The sequence below is a fragment of the Hemiscyllium ocellatum genome, chromosome 3, assembly GCF_020745735.1.
Source record: "Hemiscyllium ocellatum isolate sHemOce1 chromosome 3, sHemOce1.pat.X.cur, whole genome shotgun sequence".
Lineage (NCBI taxonomy): Eukaryota > Metazoa > Chordata > Chondrichthyes > Orectolobiformes > Hemiscylliidae > Hemiscyllium > Hemiscyllium ocellatum.
In genome coordinates this window covers 116,094,988-116,117,730 of record NC_083403.1, presented here as the reverse complement: position 1 = coordinate 116,117,730, position 22,743 = coordinate 116,094,988, and the positions used below count along the sequence as shown (strand labels likewise).

At 39.8% G+C, this 22,743-nt stretch overlaps 1 protein-coding gene across 2 annotated transcripts in view; it reads right to left on the bottom strand.

Moving 5' to 3' along the window:
* mcph1 (microcephalin 1) overlaps positions 1-22,743 on the bottom strand; it is a 308,959-nt gene that overhangs the window by 179,195 nt on the left and 107,021 nt on the right. For both annotated transcript variants that reach the window (XM_060821596.1, XM_060821593.1), the window contains one exon: positions 8,047-8,124. In XM_060821596.1, coding sequence (XP_060677579.1) covers positions 8,047-8,124 — 78 coding nt within the window. The remainder of the gene's footprint in view (positions 1-8,046; positions 8,125-22,743) is intronic.

Sequence of the window (22,743 nt, the reverse complement as noted above, 5' to 3'; positions counted from 1 at the left end):
AGGGGCAACTTCTTCACGCAGAGGGTGGTTGTGTATGTGGAGTGAGCTGCAGAGGAAGTCCTGGAGGTTAATACAAATGCAACATTTCAAAAGCACCTGGATGGGTTTATGAATAGGAAGGGTTTGGAGGGTTATGGGCCAGGTGCTAGCAGGTGGAAACAGTTAGTGTTGGGATATCTGGTCAGCATGGACGAGTTGGACTGAAGGGTCTGTTTCCGTGCTGTACATCTCTATGAGTCTATGACCAAAAACCAGCAACAATGAGGAAATAAATGGGAACTGAAGTTACAATTGTTGAACTCAATGTTGAATCCAGAAAACTTTAATGTGCCTATTCACAAAATAATATTACTGTTCCATAAACATCACTGGAACATTGTTTTGCTGTTTGGTGATTTGCAGCAGAATTCTGGTAGCTTTCATTTTGGCACAAAACAGAAGTACTTTTGTCAACGATTAAATGACCCATCTTCTGAAGCACCTATTTCTTTTATGTACAGTTAAACAATCAGTATGACCAAGTGTTTTGATCTGTATGGTCCACAAGAGCTGAATGGAACATAGAACATATAATACAGCACACAACAGGCCCTTCGGCCCTCGATGTTGTGCTGACGTGTGAACTATTCTAAGCTCGTCCCCCTACACTATCCCAAAATCATCCATGTACCTATCCAAGGATTGTTTAAATCTCTTGGAGTTAACTACATTGGCAGGTAGGGCATTCCACATCCTTACCACTCTTGGAGTGAAGAGCCTGCCCCTGACATCTGTCTTAAGTCAATCACCCCTCAATTTGTAGTTATGCCCCCACGTAAAAGCTGACATCATCATCCTAGGAAAAAGACTTTCACTGTCTACCCTCTGATCATCTTGTATGTCTCGATCAAAACCCCTCTTAGCCGCCTTCTCTCCAATGAGAACAGTCTTTCCTCATAAGACCTTCCCTCAAGACCAGGCAACATCCTGGTAAATCTCCTCTGCACCTTTCCCAACGCTGCCACATCCTTACTGTAATGGGGGCAACCAGAACTGTACACAATATTTCAAGTGTGGTCGCACCAGCGTTTTGTATAGATGCAGCATGACATTGTGGCTCTGGAACCCAATCCCTCTCCCAATAAACCTAGCACATCATATGCCTTCTTAACAGCACTATCAACCTGCGTGACAACTTTCACGGATCTATGTACATAAACTCCAAGATCCCTCTGCACATCCACACTCCCAAGAATCTTTCCATTGACCCAGTACTCTGCCTTCCTATTATTCTTCCCAAAGTGAATCTCTTCACATTTAGCTGCATTCAACTCCATTTGCCACCCCTCAGCCCAATTCTGCAGTCTATCCAAGTCCCCTTGCAATATTCTTCCAGACTGTCCACTAGTCCACTGACTTTAATGTCATCTGAAAGCTTACTAACCCATCCAGCTATGCCTGTGTTTAAGTCATTTATAAAAATGACAAACAGCAGTGGTCCCAAAACAGATCCTTGCGACACGCTACTAGTAACCGGACACCAGGCTGAATAGTTTCCATCAACCACTACTCGCTGCCTGCTTTCAGAAAGCCAGTTTCTAATCCAACCTGCTAAATCACCCGCAATCCCATGCCTCTGCATTTTTTCCAACATCCTACCATGTGGAACCTTATCAAAGGCTTTACTGAAGTCCATGTACATAACATCAACTGTCCTACCCTCATCTATATGCTTGGTCACAAACGTGAGGTTTGTGAGACACGACCTGCCCTTGACGAAACTATGTTGATTAGCTGAAATCAAATTGTTGCTTGCTAGATGATTATAAAGCCTCTCTCTTATTATTCTTTCCAAAACCTTTCCTACAACAGAAGGAAGGCTCACTGGTCTACAGTTACCTGGGTCATCTCTACTGCCTTCTTGAACAAGGGCACAACATTTGCAATTGTCCAGTCCTGCGATACTAAACTTGTAGACAATGATGACTCAAATACCAAAGTCACAGGCTCCATTATCTCCTCCCTAGCTTCCCAGAGAATCCTCGGATAAATCTCATTCGGCCCAGGGGACTTGTTTACTTCCAGTCCTTCTAGAATTGATAATATCTCTTCGAAAGTAACCTCAATCCTTTCTAGTCTAATATCTCATTCTTCGCCTCTAAATATTCTCCTTTTCCTGAGTGAAAACTAATGAAAAATGTTCATTTAGCACCTCTCCGATCTCCACAGGGTCCACACTCAACTTCCCACTTCTGTCTTTAACTAGCCCTATTCCTACCCTAGTCATCCCTTTATTCCTCACATACCAAAAGAAAGCTTTAGGGTTCTCTTTTATTCTACCTGCTAAAAGCTGCTCATGTCATAGAGTCATCGAGGTGTACAGCATGGAAATAGACCCTTCGGTCCAACCCGTCCATGCTGACCAGATATCCCAACCCAATCTAGTCCTACCTGCTAGCACGCGGCCCATATCCCTCCAAACCCTTCCTATTCATATACCCATCAAATGCCTCTTAAATGTTGTAATTGTACCACATTTTCTGGCAGCTCAGCTCATATACATACTACGCTGTGTGTGAAAAAGTTGCCCCTTAGGTGCTCTCTTTGCTCTTCTTAACTCTCTCTTTAGATCCTTTCCAGCTAATCTGAGACTCTCCATCACCTCATCTGAACCATCTTGTCCCATCAACACATAAGCCTCCTTCTTCCATTTAACAAGAGATGCCACTTCTATAGTAAAGCACGGTTTCCTTACCTTATCACTGCCTCCTTGCCTGACAGGGACATACTGATCAAAGACATACAATATCTGTTCCTTAAACCAGCTTCATATTTCCACTGTCCCCATCACCAACATTTTGCTACCCCATTCTATGCATCCTAATTCTTGCCTAATCGCATTATAGTTGCCTTTGCCCCGTTGATAACTCTTGACTTGTGGCATGTACCTATACCTTTCCATTGCTAAACTAAACGTAATGGAATTATGGTCACTCTCTCCAAAGTGTTCACCTACAACTAAATCAAACACCTGGCCTGGTTCATTACCAAGCACCAAATCCAGTGTGGCCTCTCCTCTTATCAGCTCTTTGACATACTGTGACAGGAAACCCTCCTGTGCACATTGGACAAAAACTGATCCATCCGACGTATTAGAGTTATAGCATTCCCAGTTAATGTTGGGGGAAGTTAAAGTCCCCCATAATGACCACCCTGATCCTTTCACTTCTACCCAAAATCATTTTGCCAATCCTCTCCTCTACTTGCCTGAACTCTGCGGAGGCCTCTTAAAAAAAAATCCCTGCAGTGTGATCTCACCACTCCTGTGTCTACCCTCAGCCCATACTACTTCAGTAGACAAATCCTTGTCAAAAGTTCTTTCAGCCACCGTTATACTATCCTTAACTAACAAGACCACACCTCCCCCTCTTTTACTGCCTTGCCTGTTCTTAACGAAAGATCTGAACCCTGGAACCTGCAATATGCATTTCTCACCTTACTCCATCCATGTCTCCAAAATGGCCACAACAGCCAAGTCCCAAGTACCTATCCATGCTGCAAGCTCACTACCTTATTTCGGATTGGAAGAAATCTCAATAACAAACCCCAACTCCCAGGTGGAATGCAAGGGTTGTCAGAAAACCTCTTTTCAGAAACACTGACAGTACTCTTAAAGAACGTATGCGGACATTGAAACAAATATGGAACAAGTATTTTCTGTATGATTCAGTTAAATTGAATTCATGATATATCCTCTTGCTTTCACTGATTTCAATGTTGAACCATGTTTCCAGTAGACACTGGTTATGAGATGAAGGCATTTAAAGATGTTCCATAACTGATATCATTAATAGCCTTTCATAACCTCAGGGGGTTCAAAAACGATTCACAAGCAATGGGGTAATAGGACTAAACGCTTGAGTTTTGCTAGGAATGATCTATTTCAAAAAATGTAAAGATCAAAAAATCTTTGTTATGTTCAGTTTCTAACCTTTCTCGGAGGACATGGTGGCGTACTTCTTGGGTATGTGCAACATTTCTGGAACCTTTCTTTTAAAAAAAAGGCCACCTCCTTCACCTTTCCTAACCTCACATCATCCTATTATGCAGAGAATACATGTGTTGTTGGAGTAGAAGTGCTTCTAAATTAGATTAGATTAGATTACCTACACTGTGGAAACAGGCCCTTCCGCCCCACAAGTCCACACCAACCCTCCGAAGGAGAAACTCACCCCCCGATATTTACCCCTGGCTAATCCACCTAACACTACGGACAATTTAGCATGGCCAAATCAGCTAACCTGCACATCTTTGGACTGTGGAAGGAAATCGGAACACCCGGAGGAACTCCCACGCAGACACGGGGAGAATGTGCAAACTCCACACAGACAGTTGCCCAAGGCGGGAATTGAACCCAGGTCTCCGGCGCTGTGAGGCAGCAGTGCTAACCACTGAGCCACAGTGCCACCCCCTATAATTATTGTATTATTATGACTATGTTATAAACACAAACATTTATTACCTGATCCCATCAATTAACCAGCTGACACAGAACCTCGTCCAAAGGAACTGTAATAGTGTATTAAAATATATACACCAACCAATATAGGATGGCACTTTTTATGTCAATGTCAGAACAACAAGATTATTCTTTACAAACAGAAACAGGTTGTTGTTGTAAATGAGTGGGACTTCTTCTGTTCAACATTCTAGCTAGTCATCACAAAAATCAAGACAAAAATTCTTAAAAAAAAATCAATAGACTGGTCTGAATATCATGAATTGCCAGTATATTTTTTAAACTGTCTTGGCAGCACAGGCACGAAAATATGACAGTTATTAAAACCATTTTTTTTAAATGTAGAGTAAAGACCTATGAAAATGGCTGCCTAGGGATCAGCAGCCTTGACAACTTTAATACAGACTGTCATGTTTCCACAAAAGTTCTGATTTTGAATTTATAATAGGTGGGAGTCGCCCACTCAAATGGGCTTGCCAAGAGTGTAGCTGAAAATGTGCTGCTGGTTAAAGCACAGCAGGTTAGGCAGCATCCAAGGAATAGGAAATTCGACGTTTCGGGCATAAGCCCTTCATCAGGAAGGGCTTATGCCCGAAACGTCGAATTTCCTATTCCTTGGATGCTGCGTAACCTGCTGTGCTTTAACCAGCAACACATTTTCAGCTGTGATCTCCAGCATCTGCAGACCTCATTTTTTACCCGAAGATTTTAACCTACTGCGAATCCTCTTGCAAGGATGCCTTCCTTGAAGAAGCTCTCTTCCTCCTTCCTGATGAAGGGCTTATGCCCGAAACGTCGAATTTCCTATTCCTTGGATGCCACCTAACCTGCTGTGCTTTAACCAGCAACACATTTTCAACTGTGATCTCCAGCATCTGCAGACCTCATTTTTTGCCAAGAGTGTACTCTTCTGTGAAATTTCATGCCTGCTTTGTTGTAACGGTCTCCAAAGCATTGACATAATGGACTCCTACAGTCTGTCTCCAGGTTTCCAACATATGAAAGAAGTCTGATAAAACCAGCTATCCAGAAGAAAAGTGCAAAGACCACCATTTTACTTTCTCTGAACATGAAAGGCCTTTGACCATGTGACTGAAACTGAAAATACAACAATCAGTTCCTTTGTATATCAAACACTATTGATTACAACAGGTTCTACAGGGGTAGTCTGTAGAATCATCCCAATAGTATAACAACTACAGAGAAAGTCTGTGTTACTTTTGCCTTTTCAGAACTATGAGGCTTAAAAGTATTTTTAAAAGTCTTGCAGTCTGTTTCCAAAAACTCCCATGCTTACCTGCATAGTAAGTGGACCTCTGATACGAAGGCCATGAGAACCTGTCTACGTGACCTGCTGATCAGTCTTCATTTCAAAAGGAACCTTGTAGTTCATCTAGTTTTGACCCTAGTCATCCAAATTTACATAAACCACAATTCCAGAGTGGGAAGAAGCTTCCTTCTTCACTGGTTACCCAAAGGTTTGTAAACTGTTAACTATGCTGTTAGTTGAACATTTGCGTCCTTCTAGAGTGACTGGTGTGTGACTGCCATAGTAGTAAGACTTTAAGGCTGAGTGCATGAATATGTTATCCTTTTTGTTCAAATCCACAGAAATCTGATGACTTTAAATTAATTACAAAATAATGGTGGCTGGGAAAGACAGACATATATCTTTAAAAAAACACTGATTATGGATAAAAGGGAACAGATTTGTCAGTTTGTTTATCTCTTGCTCCCATCCATAATAGAAATATAAATGGATATAAGATTGATAGCTGGTTTATAAACCTCCTAAGGCTCATTTAATCCCTAACCAGTCAGTGCTCTTTACAAAAGAAAACAATATTACGCTCAAAATGCTTTTCAACTTAAAAGACAGACTCGTGGCCCTCATCTCTTCTTCCTGCAGCAGCAGACTGATACAGCACAGGAGGCCATTCAGCTCAACCAGTCTACAGATTCTGTGGTAGCACTAATTAGTTGCACTGTCTTGCCTTCACCTATACACCTGTAAATGTCTTCCAAGTGTTTATCCAATTCACTTTAGAAGGTTATTACTCAACACACATTCAGCACTCTTTTAAATTGCATTATTCAGATCATTAAAACAATTCATTTGGAAGTGAATAAAAAGGATACACTGACAAGGTTAGATAAGAACGCAGGTGGTTTGTAAGGTGAGGTAGAATTACAACTCAGCATTATGGAATCTATTTGCTTTGATGTTATTGCTTCAGAATATTTCTTGAAGGATTAATTTCCTCAACACGTGCTTTCTATACTTAACTCGCCTTTTAACAGCACACCGGAGGTATAACTTGGAAAACAAACCATAACAATGTGGCAGGTTGAGCCACATCCTTCTGGACTGCAACATTTTGTCTCCAGATGCTAAAACACTTTTGGTAGCTTTGAAAACCTCAATTATTACCTGGGCCTTCATCATATATACCCTGTTACAGCAATTGCAGAGAAACAGTCATCACACTCATCCAACCGCTGATCAGAGCAAAGTTCCAGCAGTTAACAACAATTGGAGTCAGCACTAAGGATCGAGGGTCAAGCCAACATAACTGGTTCATGATTGCAGTCTGAACACAGTTGGACAGTCAACTTGCCTGGATTCAAGCTATGATTTGCTGCAAGGCTCAGTTTAAAAAAAGTGAAGTAAATCTCAGTTAGCTTACACTTCCGTCATTGTACAATATGTTCAGTGTGTTGGGCACTACCCAGCAACAGATTACATGCAACATTAAACCAGCTACATTCATAAAATTGTGCCTGCTTGCTCACATTTCAAAATGGCATGCTTCCATGCACCTGCAAAGATCATTCGTCCATAATATCATGCATTGATTTCCACACTGATTTGGAATTACAATGTTTACCATGGTCCATCCAGAGAAGATGCACGATCTATGAAAGGTGTGTCTTCAATACTTTTGAACAATTCTGAGACTTTAGAGCCTATTCGCAAGATCACCAGGCAAGCTTCACTTTAGCTTAAAATAGCAGCTCATGCGACAAGTTCACAAAAGTTGGCATGTTTGGTACACAAAAGAGGGAAGCAAAATAAACACACATTCTTGAGCAACAATTTACGAAAAAAAGATGAAGTACCTGGATGATTTTCCTCAGTAGAATGGCTTGTATCATTATTGTGCAACAAAATTGAATTGTTTTGCTTACGATTTTGTAAAACAGAAACACCACGACTGGAAATGTCTTGGACCGTTCCTAGAGTTCCTCATCCAAGATGGATAGCTTATTCCTCAGTCATTGACAATTCACCTTGAAATGCTAGTTTACAGAAGACATGCAAATTCATGCTAATGATCACTACTATGCTACAAACTTGAATGCAAAGTAGATTTCTAGAAAACGAATAAAAAAACGTTTTGAGCTCAGTGCAAAAAACACCTCTTTTACTGAAGAACCAAAAAATAAATCACATATGCCAACAACTGTTCAAATATTTATTATGCCAATCATGCTCCCAATTAGTATTCCTTTTATGAACAAAACGCTACAAATTGATAATAACTTACAGTTGCTGCCGGAAATTGGGCTGATAGTTCATAGGGCTCTTCAGGAACCCAAAACCCTTGCTCCAAAGACCAAAGAATCTGGAAGACATGAGAAAAATCATACATTTTAGTCAGGAAGAACCGTAGTCATCAACTCCATGATAGAAACACTCCACCATTATTAGAATTTACAGAATATCTTATGTCAGAATGCGAATTAACCACAAATATTCCAAAGGATTCTTTTTTTGTCATAGCATTAAAATTAAAGTAATTTGAATGTCAGCTATTTTCAGTATTCCTATTCAAGTTTTAACTAGTTCTGGAGCAGTGGCTGGGAGTGGTCATTAGAAAGAGGCAGTACAAAGACGCTGCAGGAAGTTCACAGGCTGAAAGCATCAGCATGCATCTCTGATAAACACTGCAGGAATTCATGTCACCAGACGAGTTCTGGGGACGGGAGTTTGGACCCCACTATGGTAGATGGTGAAATTTCAATTCAATAACAATAAATTCTGGAATTAAAAGCTAGAATAATGGTGACCACATAACCACTGTCAATTATCATTAAATATCCAACTTCACAAATGTCCTTTAGGGAAAGAAATTTTCCATCATTACCTGATGTGGCCTGCACATAACTGAAGATCCACAGCAAAGAGCTTGACTCTTAACTCTCCTCTAGGCAACTGCGCAGAAGCAATAAATGCTAATCGAACTAGTGATGCCCACATCAAATGAATGAATAAAAAATGTTCATTTATAAATGGATAGCCTTTTGAAATTACTCAACACCAAAACTTCGCACACTGCTTTCATTCTCTACCTTCTATAAGTTTTCCTTCTGTTCATTACTGATAAATATAAATATCATTTCATCAATCAATCAAGGCAAACACTTTTGTTTTTGACAAAGATATAAAATGTCTACTTGGATCACCTAAATATTTCATGTCTTCAGTGAAAAGTACAATATTTATATGCATGGTTCAAACTAAAATGAATTATAATAAGGAAGCAGCCAGATATAATTGCAGAACATAATCCAAAGATGTGCAGGTTAGGTAGACTGGCCATGCTAAATTGCCGATAGTGTCCAGGGATGTACAGGCTAGGTGGATTATCCATGGGAAATGCAGGGCTAGGGGGATAGGGTGGGTTGAGGTGCGATGCTCCGAGGGTAGGTACAGACTCGATGCCCGAATGGCCTCTTTCTGCACTGTCGGGCTTCTATTATTCATCTGCTTTTCAGATATTTTAAATGTGACATTTTAGTGAACTTTGACTTGTAGAATTGTGGAGCCAATACAAGATTTTTGAGTTGAATGAATGAAGTTTGTACTTGTGTGTTTACAGCAAAGTCAGACAATAGGACACGTGAATATTTGTACAACTCAAACATCACGTTACACAACTATGGCACATCTGTTCATAGATTCACATACTCAGGCAGTGAAATAGATTGCTTTGCAGGAGAGTGGTGAATTGATAGCAAGGGGGTAGATAAATAGGATTGAGATGAATAAGATTCATGGTTTTTTTTATTATGAAGGGTTACATTTACTTGAAAGGATAGCAATGAGACATGAATCTCCATAATACAGGAGAGGGAAAAATAGCAAATGTGTGTTTACATAATAGCTCTTACATCCTCAATGTCACCAGGTGCTTCACACCATTAAATTATTTCTGACATATGGTTATCTGGAAACTCAAATATCTGCACATGCACAGCAAGATCTTTTTCAAGAGTTGAGGGGAAAATGCTGGTCAGGACACTTGGAAAATACTCTGCTACTTTTAAAGTAGTGCTAGGAGATGGTTTACATTCACTTAAATTGGTAGATGAGGCCTCAATTACTTCCAACAAGGTAGTGACTCAGTGTCAGGTTAAATTATGCAATGACCACCTGAGGAAGAAACTGTATAAAAATGTATATCAGTATGAGCAAAATTTCCAGACTATACAATAATTCCATTCAAGTATTTATTTAAAAAATACACATAAGAAAATGTCGTAACCTGAATTTTAAATTCCTTTCTACCTCAATGCAAGATCAATTCTTAAGTAGGAAATTAGTTATCCTCAACTCTTATCAATCAGAGCAACAGATCAAAGATCCAACATGTTTTGTTGGAGTCTTATGGAACTAAACAATTAAATCTCAAAGAACATGCTTGGAGTAATCCAAAAGAAAAATTACAGGAACACAATTTTGTTCTATTTAATGCTCATTGAAGACTTACGATTTATAAAGAATTTAGATTGAAGGAAAAGTTGCTATTTTGAGTGACAGTCGAGAGTAAGTTTGCTTTCTGATTGGTGTGGAAAACAGATGTACAGCAAGTAGAGGCAGTTGGCAAGCAGTGACAGAAGAGGCTAGAACAATTTCAGGTAACAAGTCATGTGGTGAATCTCTAGGGATAACATGCAATATGAGTTGATAACTTGGTAAGTGAAAAGAGGCTGCATCAGGTGGCATATTATCACGTTTTCTATCCCATCAGGCGAGGATCCACCTGGCTTTTTCTTGATATATCCACTCAAAGCACTACCAATTTCAAGAACTCAAAGATGGCCCAGCGAAGATAGGACCTGTATAAAATGGATGTGTCACACTTTAGTGAGATTGGGACTAACATCTTGCAGAGAGATTTGTGACTGCAGTAAGGAAGAGATTAAACTAGATTGGCAGGGCAATTGGAACCTAACAGGGTATTGAGATTGAAAAGAAGCAAAATAAGTAAAAGTAGGAAAGTAATAAGCACAAGTTGCAGACAAAGTAAGGCAAACATCAATGACAATCAAAAATAAGAATAACGTTAAAAGGGTAGAATTAAAGGCACTCAGTCTGAGTGCATAAAGCATTCAAGAAAAAGGATGATGATTTGCAAGCATGACTTGAACTGGAGAGGTATGATGCAATTGATGTAACTACAGGGTGACTAAAATCAGGAACCAAACATACAAAGATGTTCAACACTAGTAATAACAATTCTTACAAATGTTTGCTGTCACTTGCTCTTTTCTAGTTCCAGCAAAATGGTTCCACATTTTGATCCTTTGATCTAAGATCCCTTTTGCTAATGAACTGATCTTAGCCCTAATTTAGAATGCTATTGCACCTCCTTTTACTTTGTGTGATTCACTGTTATTCTCTGAAACACTATTCTATTATGTTCAATTGTCTCATAAGGAAAAAAAACAAACTCCTCAATGCTCCAGTGGCACAGCTACGAAGGTGTATAAGCTCAGCTCAAAAAACGTGCAGTAGCAAAATTACAGAAACTCCAACAGGATCTACAAAATGCCAGTGCGGCTTATTGCGAGTGCTTTTGTTGGCAGCTATCAATATATTGTATGCCCCACACTTCATGTGAACCAAAAAAACATGAGAGATAAAGGAACAGACTAAACTAAGCAACCTCCAAATGAATATATCCATTATGCCGACCTTAAGGAAAATAAAAAGTTTCAATTTCCCCCTCTAACTAGTACTTCCACATGTATTCTGACATTACTGAACACTGCTACAAAAGTTAAACAACCTAAAGACTTGCTTTGGCCAAGAGTTGGAGAGATTGCTTTGTTTCATTAAAACAAATAACTTGCCAACACGTGAATAAACAGTAACTTGAACAATGCATAAATTGTAATGTCAAGCCCCATTTATTTCAGTATCTCACACTAATGTTTAGTCTGCTTTTGTGTTTCAAATCTAATTAAAAGAAAGCAAGAAATGCTTAAATGGTTAGGATTTTAGTCAGCGCTGGGACTTGCCAGTGCCATTGAATAAATCCTCTCACAGACCCACTGTGATTCCTCTGGGAAGAAATTTGGCTGCTTTGAAGGAGGATTACCTCCTGGTATGGTTTACAGCAAGGACCAGTAGCATAATGTTGCTGTAAGGGAAAAAGGCAGGCAGTTGTGGCATGGCTTATATAGTTACACAACACAAACTGGAAGAAAAAGTCTGCTGTAGCAAAAATGCATTAAAATCACATTTCACTCACAATAACCTTTACAAAAATAAAATCAAGATAAGCATTTCTAGAAATTACAATAATTTGATAAGATATGTCATTTTCAAAATTGTTGTTTACAAAGCATGACTAATCATGCTTAAGAGACATGGATTAATTAACCTGAAGAGGCAAAGAGTCATACTGCAGCACGGTGGTACACTGGTTAGCACTGCTACCTCACAGTGTCAGAGACATGGTTTCAATTCCCACCTCAGGCAACTGTCTGTGTGGAGTTTGCACATTTTCCCAGTGTCTGTGTGGGTTTCCTCCGGGTGGTCTGGTTTCCTCCCACAGTCTAAAAAAATGTGGTTAGGTGAATTGGCCATGCTAAATTGCCTGTAGTATTAGGTGAAGGGGTAAATGTAGGGGTCTGGGTGGGTTGCTTTTTGGAGGGTCAGTGAGGACTTGTTGGGCTGAAGGGCCTGTTTCCACACTGTAAGTAATCTAATTTCACTTTTTAACAAAATTCATCAGATTTTTAGAAAGTTTCATTAAAAAAAAGGTTAACTTTTGAAATGGTATAAGACTTTATAGATATTCACAATTTGAGATAAATTTACTTCTGAATTAGTGAGGAATTATCTCACATTCACACTATTTCCAAACTAAGGCATCAATTTTCATGCATCTGATTATGTTGGAACAGAAGTTGGATGGTGTAGGGAAAACCTAAAATTAGAGATGGGATGTGGTTCTGCAATTGTTTTTCAACAAATTTATGAATGAGCTTGTTTTAAGCTCTTAAGTAGGTTGGATTGTTACTACAGGTTTCATTGGTTCTGTGCAGAGTGAATACTGGATGAATGGTACAGAAGGGCCACAAGTTAGTGTAGCGTGCATGAGTAACCATTGGGGGAGGCTGGGATCTCTGTTGGCATAAATGCACGTTTCCTTGTTGCAAGTCATTCCAGGATGTAATCCTCTTTCAAAGCAACCAAATTTGCTCATGATACAGCCAAAAATATAAGCAAACAATAGGAACTAATGTTTCAGCGAATCAAAGTGAGTTTCTAAGCAGCCCACCTTGGCATTTGACTGCCCTCATGGCTTCCTCTAATCTACACCCAGCAGAGAGTCAGATTAACCCTGCCTCCAGAGTAAAATTTGGAGAACATTGTGTGTTTGTTTGGGGGTGGAGGGGCAGCAGCAGTGCTAAGAAGCTTAAATTTTTTAGGCTTCATTCTTGCATCTTCAATTTTCAGCGTGGACAACACCAGATACTTATTTTTTTCAAATCCTTTTGACATTAAGATAAAGTATTCTGTTAACTTGCTCTCACAGAACTCTGGAAAATAATTCAATCTGCAGTTTTCTTGGTCATTAACAGTTTCAGTGCCTGTCAAACTGATTACATAACCTTCCACCTGAAGAGAAAGTCGCTATCGCCTGAACACACCATAGGGATACTCGATAGATAGATCGATAGATAGAGGACTGGTGAAGGTTTAAGCTGAATGTCACCATACCTCACAGTTCGGGGAGAGATTGAAAAGAAGGATCCTTTGTGGTAACTTCAGCCCAGAATGGAACTGAGCCAAAGCTGTTGGCATCACTCGGTGTAGCAAACCAGCAGTCCAAACAACTGAGCTAATCAACCATTTTCTAGTTAAGAGCCATTAATTTTGCCTTTGTGCCATTCTTCCTCTTGATGCCATTTACTTTTTTAAACTGTTCTTTGGCACACACTGTCTCTTCCTGTCCCACTCTGGCTGTTATCATCTTAAGGCTGCTCTGCAATGCGGGCACATCTTTTTGCAACCAGATATCGCTTCTTGAGAAACTGCCTCCCCTTCAGTTAGTTTAAAGCCCTCTCGATGGTCCTAGTTGTTTGATTCACCAGGACACTGGTCCCAGCATGGTTCAAGTGAAGCCTGTCCCATTGGAACAGTTCCCTTCTAAATCTTCGCAAAACTCACTAGCTCCTTTCTAAACTATACTGGTGACAGGGTTGGTGAACTGAAACCTATTTCACCCACATCAATCTTTTAGCTATGCATTAAACACCTGTCTGTATTTACTCTTTAATTTGATTTATTATCACACGTACAGAGGTGTGGAGTACAGGCAGGTCACACCATACAGAGTGCATTAGGATAATAGAACAAAGCGAAGAATACATTGTAATGGCAGAGAAGGTGCACTGAGAGTGAGATCAACATGAAACTTAAAGTTTGAGAGATGCCTTCAGAAGTTGAATAAAAGTGGGGAAGAAGCGGTTCTTGAACCTATTCTGATGTGGATGCATACAAGCTTTTTACACAATGGGAGAGAGTGGAAAACAGGGAATCTTAGATTATGTAGGTTACTTTCCCGAGGCAAGTACAGATTGAGCCAAAGGATGGAAAGCTAGATTGCATGATGGACTGGACTGCTTTCACAACTCTCTGTAGTTTCTCATGATCTTGGGAGCAGCAGTTGCCAAACCACACTGTGATACATCCACATTCTATGGTGCATCTATAAAAATTGGTAAGAGTCCTTGTGGACATGCCGAATGCCAAACTTCCCAAAGTTTAGATAATCTCTAGATGGCTAAAACTGGATCTCTGTCCTCCTACTCTTTGTTCATTTGCAGTCCCAAGGAGATGTCCTTAACCTGGCACCGGGCATGTTCATGACCACAGAGAACAGTATCAATTGTCCAAATTATGCCATCCCCTACCATTACTACATTCATATTGTTTCCTGCCACTTTAAAGGTTCCCTGTACCAAACTGCCATAGTCAGTTAGCATAGTTGTCAGAAGTCCCTATTCTTAACCACATAGATAACGAGAATCTGGAGAAAGTATATTTCTGTTAGGGTGAAAGGAAAGGCTGGTAGGTATAGGGAATGCTGGATGACTAAAGAAATTGAGGGTTTGATTAAGAAAAAGAAGGAAGCATATGTAAGATATAGACAGGATAGATCGAATGAATCCTTAGAAGAGTATAAAGGAAGTAGGACAATACTTAAGAGGGAAATCAGGAGGGCGAAAAGGGGACATGAGAGAACTTTAGCAAATAGAATTAAGGAGAATTCAGAGAGCTTTTACAAATACATTAAGGACAAAAGGGTAACGAGGGAGAGAATAGGGCCCCTCAAAGATCAGCAAGGCAGCCTTTGTGTGGAGTCACAGAAAATGAGGGAGATACTAAATGAGTATTTCGCATCAGTATTTATTGTGGAAAAGGATATGGAAGATATAGAATGTAGGGAAATAGATGGTGTCATTACAGAGGAGGAAGCGCTGGATGTCTTGAAATGCACAAAGGTGGATAAATCCCCAGGACCTGATCAGGTGTACCCTAGAACTCTGTGGGAAGCTAGAGAAGTGATTGCTGGGCCTCTTGCTGAGATATTTGCATCATTGATAGTCACAGGTGAGGTGCCGGAAGACTGGAGGTTGGCTAACGTGGTGCCACAGTTTAAGAAGGGTGGTAAGGACAAGCCAGGGAACTATAGACCAGTGAGCCTGACGTCGGTGATGGGCAAGTTGTTGGAGGGAATCCTGAGGGACAGGATGTATATGTATTTGGAAAGGCAGGGACTTGTGGGCGGCATGGTGGCACAGTGGTTAGCACTGTTGCCTCACAGCACCAGAGACCCGGGTTCAATTCCCGACTCAGGCGACTGACTGTGTGGAGTTTGCACTTTCTCCCCGTGTCTGCGTGGGTTTCCTCCGGGTGCTCCGGTTTCCTCCCACAGTCCAAAGATGTGCGGGTCAGGTGAATTGGCCATGCTAAATTGCCCGTAGTGTTAGGTAAGGGGTAAATGTAAGGGTATGGGTGGGTTGCGCTTCGGCGGGTCGGTGTGGACTTGTTGGGCCGAAGGGCCTGTTTCCACACTGTAAGTGATCTAATCTGATGAGGGATAGTCAACATGGCTTTGTGCTTGGGAAATCATGTCTCACAAACTTGATTGAGTTTTTTGAAGAAGTAACAAAGAGGATTGATGAGGGCAGAGCTGTAGATGTGATCTATATGGACTTCAGTAAGGCGTTCGACAAGGTTCCCCATGGGAGACTGATTAGCAAGTTTAGATCTCACGGAATACAGTGAGAACTAGCCATTTAGATACAAAATTGGCTCAAAGGTAGAAGACAGAGGGTAGTGGTGGAGGGTTGCTTTTCAGACTGGAGGCCTGTGACCAGTGGAATGCCACAAGGATAGGTGTTGGGTCCTCTACTTTTTGTCATTTATATAAATGATTTGGATGCAAGCATAAGAGGTACAGTTAGCAAGTTTGCAGATGACACCAAAATTGGAGGTGTAGTGGACAGCAAAGAGGTTTTATCTCAGATTACAACAGGATCTTAACCAGATGGGCCAATGGGCTGAGAAGTGGCAGATGGAGTTTAATTTAGATAAATGTGAGGTGCTGCATTTTGAGAAAGCAAATCTTAGCAGGATTTATACATGTAATGGTAAGGTCCTAGGGAGTGTTGCTGAACAAAGAGACCTTGGAGTGCAGGTTCATAGCTCCTTGAAAGTGGAGTCGCAGGTAGATAGGATAGTGATGAAGGCGTTTGGTATGCTTTCCTTTATTGGTAGAGTATTGAGTACAGGAGTTGGGAGGTCATGTTGCAGCTGTACAGGATAATGGTTCAGCCACTGTTGGAACATTGTGTGCAATTCTGGTCTCCTTCCTATCGGAAAGATGTTGTGAAACTTGAAAGTTTTCAGAAAAGATTTACTAGGATGTTGCTAGGGTTGGAGGATTTGAGCTATTGGGAGAGGCTGAACAAGCTGGGGCTGTTTTCCCTGGGGCGTGTATGGAGTAAACTGCCAGAGGAAGTGGTGGAGGCTGGTACAATTGCAACATTTAAGAGGCATTTGGATGGATATATGAATAGGAAGGGATATGGGCAGGGTGCTGGCAGGTGGGACTAGATTGGCTTGGTATATCTGGCCAGCATGGATGGGTTGGACCGAAGGGCTTGTTTCCATGCTGTACATCTTGATGACACAGCTTACAAGAACCTCATATCTATTGGACAATGACAGAGACGGAGACCTGGGCCCCAGTACATTCCTTACCTGCAGTCACATACAAGAGTAACATGGAATACTGATCTGTAGTCTGCATCAAGAATGGTTTCTTAGAGCAGGACTTACGTAGGAATAGGCTATTTTAGGCCTATCCATGTGGAATAAAGAAGGATTAATAAGAGATTTCCTAGTTGAGGATCTCTTCGAGAACAATGATAACAACAAAGCAGAATTTCAAATTCAGTTTGAGGGAAAAAATACTCTGGTCTCAATCCAGTACTCTCAACTTAAGGGCAATTAAGGACGTATGAAAAAAAAGAGTTGCCTGAAATGGGCTGGGAATATAGATGAAGGGAAAGGCTAGTAGATGACTAATGATACATATTTAAGCAAATATTTTATAATGCTTAGCTGAAAAGGATTTGATGAGAAGGATCAACGACCTGTGATTGAGAAAGACAACCATGGAAAATATCCATTGAAAAAAATAAGACATATAAATTGGTGAAAACTAGTGATAGACAGGAGGATTTTTTTTTCAAAATGACTAAAATGCTAAAAGAAGAAAACGATTCCGAAAGTAAATTGGCAAGAAACATAAAACAAACAGTCAGAATTTCTATGGGTTTATAAAAAGAAAGAGTAGCTAAAGTGTGGGTCACTTGGAGGATGTGATTTTGGAATTGATAATAGGAAAATGGTAAATAATTCAAATCAGTATTTTGTATTGCTTTCACAGTGGAGGACACTATAAACATCCCATAAATAATATGTAACTTGATACTAATAGGAAGAAATGCCTTGTAACAGTCTCAATCATGAGGGCTGAAGTATTGGACAAAATTATGGGACTAATTGCCAGGACTTGTTGGCCTGTTCTGAAGAGTTTTCAAGAAAGTGATTGCAGATAAAATGCAGACAATGGTCAAAATATTCCAGAAATCACTGGGTTCTGGGATGTTCCAGCAAATTGGAAAACTGCTAATAATGAGACACCACTGTTCAAGAAGGGAAAGAGACAGAAAGCTGGAAACTCTAGGCCAGTTCACCATTATTGTGAAAATGATAGAGTTCATTATTAAGGAAGAAATAGGACATTTAGAAAAACAACACAATCAAATAGACTCAGCTTGGTTTTGTGCAAGAGAAACACATTTAACAAATTTGCTAGAGCTCTCGGAGGATACAAGCAGAATTGATAAAGGGATCTGGTAGTTAGAGTATATTTGGGATTCCAGAAGGTTTTTTGATAAGGTGCCAAATAACAGGCAATTGCACAAGATAGGATGGCAAGGCACTGGGGACAATTTATTAACATAGATTGAGGACTGATTAACACAGAGAAGACAGAGTTAGGATTAATGGGCCTTTTTCAGGATGGAAAGATGCAACAAGTGGAATGCCATAAGAATCAGCCCTTGGCCTCAATAATTTACCATCTCTATTAAAGACTTGAAGGGGCAGATTTGTGCAACTAAATCTGCTCATGATTCAAAAATAGGTGAAAGTGTATGTTGGGATAAAGGCATAAGAAATCTGCAAGAGGGTTTGGATAAGTTGAGTGAGTAAGCAAAATATTACCAGCTCAAATTTAATGTGGAAAAGCATGAGGCTGTGCAATTTGGTAAAGAGATCAGATTATAATTTAAATAGAGAAAATCTTTGAAAAAGTGCAGTAGAGGGGGATTTGGGAGTTCGTGTTCATGAAATACGATAAAGTAGCATGCAATTCAGCACATGCTTGAGAAGACAAATGAAATTTTAGCCTTTAAAAGTGGAGTGGGAGGGTGGTGTGTGGGCTTGGAGTTCAAAAACAGGGAAGACTTGTTACAATCTGTAGGATTTTGGTGAGGCTGCAATTTTGGTCTCCTTATTTAAGAAGGATGCACAGGCATTGAAGGCAATCCAAAGGAAATTCACGAGGCTGATTGCTGGGATGAAGGGATTTAATTAACAAGAACAGCTAAACAGGTTAGGCCTTTATTCATTTAGAGTTAAGAACAATGAAGGATAATTTTACTAAAATACACAAGATTCTGAGGGGGCTTGACAGCGTAGATGTTGAGGTGTTTACTTAATTGCAGAAATCTTGAACTAGGGGACGTAATTAAAAGATAAAGTCTCCATAGTCCCAGAGACCTTAAAGTTGTTCTCTCTTTGAAGAGAGATGACTAATGGTGGTTTAACCTGAGGGTCACCATGCCTCAGATGAGGGACAAGGTTGAGAAGGTAGAGCCTTCATGTTGACATCAGCCACAATGGGAACTTAACCTGCACTGTTGATGGCACTCTGCATCGTAAATCAGTCAACTGAGCAAGATGAGTAACAAAATAAAAAGACACTGAAATTGAGACACAAAAGAATTTCTTCTCCTACAGGTTGGTTAATGTCGGAATTAGCTGCTCTGGAATTATGGAGGCTAGATCACTGAAAATATTTAAACAGGAGGTTGATATATTTTGACAGATCAAGCAATTGAGGGCTATGAAGAGCAAGCATGAAAGCAGAGTACAGGGTGTTGCAGATCACCCACTGAGATCAGAACCGCTCTGAAGAAGAGTCACTGGACCTGAAATGTTAACTCTGCTTTTTCTCCACATATGCTACTTGATCTGTTGAGTTTTTTCAGCATCTACAGGTTTTTGTTTTTTTTTGCTGAGGATTCAGTTTCAGCTGTTACTTAATTAATCTGCTGTTTTGCTGCAACCCTAGAGGAAAAGAAACCTGTTTTTCTAGCACAGACGAACTTCAACTGCACATTTCAGTTTAATGACAACTACAAACTAAGTTCGGTTTGTACAATTCAAGATTTACACTTTCCCCAACAAATGCATGCACTCAGTCTTAGACCGAATGGAATTTACTCAAAATCTAAGTTTCAGATAAAGCCACTTTTTTTCTGTAAAAGAGCTCATAACTCATGGCCAGAATGATGTCAAGGAAAGCAAGAGAATTTGATCTAAAATTTAGTATTAAACTAAACAGAAACAGAATAACTATATTTGGCCTTTGAACATGATAGTATTTGCATACATTGACGTGCATATACCGAATAATTCATGCTTAGCATTATATCGCATTTGCGAATTAGGCACATTTCATTCCACTGCTTTGCTTTATTAAATTAACTTGATCCTCAGTTAGATTGCTATTTATTCTTGAATAAAATTTTCAAATTTCATTTCTCAAAGATTTAGAAAATGGTGCTTTTCTTTCAACCGTGGAATATAGTTTACTCCTTCACAGCCTGTATTTCAGTAATGGCTGCAAAGGACTTACAATTATTGCAGCTTTCATTGTCAAAGGATCATAGTTTTCTTGGGTTAATGCCTTGCAGTTTAACAACTGTTTGCATCCAGCTCTATCTGCTGATAGAATTGACATGCTCAAAAATATTCCATCAAATTTATATTCTTGGACTATTTATTTTAGGTCTTTGAACTACCTCATTTCACCAAGGTTTTTATTTCCACAAACAAAAAGTTATTTCACCCTGGGCTATAATAATTAATGTGATTATAAAGTTGTCAGTAGTTCAAATTCTAAACTTTTTTCCATTCAGTTTTATGATTTCAGAGATTTTAACAACTACAGCTAATTGAAGCATTACTGCCTTCAATGGCCACAATATTTACTCAAAATAATTAACTGTCACAGTACAGAAACTTCAAAGTGCCACATCTTTGCTGCTTTCCTATGCTAGACTAAACATTTTTTGAAAAGATTGTTCATTGGATGTGATCGCTAACAAGGACAGCATTTGTCGGCATCTCAATTGCCCTTTAAATTACTGGCAAGTCATCATTTAACTCAGCCACATTAGGGGGAATTTAAACAATCCTTGGATAGGCACATAGATGCTGATGGGATAGTGTAGGGGAATGAGCTGAGAATAGTTCACAGGTCAGCGCAACATTGAGGGTCTGTTCTGCGCTATATTGTTCTATATTCTTGACTGCTGCTGCCTATGTATGGCAAGTGTACATTGTGCTGTTCTCAGGGAAGGAACAATTATATCTTTCCAATTTAAGATGGTGTGTAACTTGATGGATAATTTGTAAGTGATGGTGTGTCCATGCACCTATTCCCTTGTTCTTCAAGTTATTTGAGGTCTTGAGTTTGGATAATGCTGTTGAAAAAACCTTAGTCAGTTGCTTCTTGCAGATGGCACAAATTGCAAGCACACCAAGATTTAGAAAGTTAATGCTAAATGTGGCAGGTGAGCTGACAATCATGCAAACTGCTTTGTCCTGGACGGTGTTGTTTGTAAAAATGTTGAGAGTTGCATTCATCTAGCTAAGTGCGGAGTATTTGATCACACTTCTGGCTTGCACTGCCCGGTGATTGAAAGACTTTGGGGAATCAAGAGGTGAATTTTTCACTACAGATTATCCAGCTTTTGACCTTCACTTGTAGTCACAGTTTTCTTGTTGCTGGTACTGTTCAAATACTGGACAATATTCATCTGTAAGCAGTTAACAGGGTGCGACAATGCTATGACCTTAAAAAGGTTATTTTATCCTTGGTATTTTCGAAGAGAGGTTGTAAAGGCAGAGGTGCCAAAGAAACTAGGTTTGAAGAGGCCTTTGGGCTTTTTTTCAAAAGTTTAACAATGCAAGGGGAGTGAACAGTTCTCCTAATTCAGGCTTTATACTTTTTTTAAAAAACTGTAGCAGTCACAAGATGTGAGAGTACAGAAGAGTTACAAGCTTCATAAAGGATTGCTCTGACTTTCTCTGAAATCTCTCTCTAGATATTGTTCCCTTGTGCCTGTAAGAATCTGTTTGAATTTACTTTTTTGCCAAGGGGTGTGTTTATGGGATGTTACTATATTGGAACAGTTAATTAAGTTATGTATTCAGTCGGTTAAGTTTTCCAATAGTTAAGTTGTTCTAAATTCCGCTTACTTTTGTTCATGAATCAACTGTAGTGTTTAAATAAATTCTGTTTTGCTTCAAGTCAAGTGGTTTGACCAGTTGTATCACCCCTGGAACACTCAATTCACATCTGCCTTTAAAATAATACAAAAGTGAAGGTAGCCTAGACCTTATTGAAATATTTGATGGGGGTCTCGTCTGGTCTATAACATATCGGTGGCTCGTCCAGGATTGATTCGATAATTCCAATTTGGGCTGGATGAGACTGTAATCTTTTGCTTTAAATTGTGTGTCTTATGGTCCTGCTTCACAACCACTTAAAGAAGCAGCAGCGCTTCGAAAACTAGCGCTTCCAAATAAACCTGTTGGAGTATAATCTGGTGCTGCGCAATGTAAAGGACACCTAAGTAAAGAATAAGAATGCTACACAATGAGGTGTCAATAATATCCAATGACCTACATCTGCTTTATTTATCTTGCTTCCAAATGTTCCAGCAGGCTCTCAACACAAAAACATTCCTGATGAAGGGCTTATGCTCGAAACGTCGAATTCTCTATTCCTGAGATGCTGCCTGACCTGCTGTGCTTTGACCAGCAACACATTTGCAGCTGACTCATGGTACACCCTATAAACATCATGTTATCATAGTTGCATTCAGTCGCAATGCCGTTTATATAATAAGTGCAAAACAACATACAGTGCATCATAACTGTGCCAAAGTGCCCTCAATAAGTCTCTTCTCTCAATCGACTATATCTTAGTGAACTGGTGGAGGAAACCTGCTTTGCAGTGAAGCCCGTTGGCATTGGAGTTTTGACCAAGCAACCACAAGGGTGTATCTGT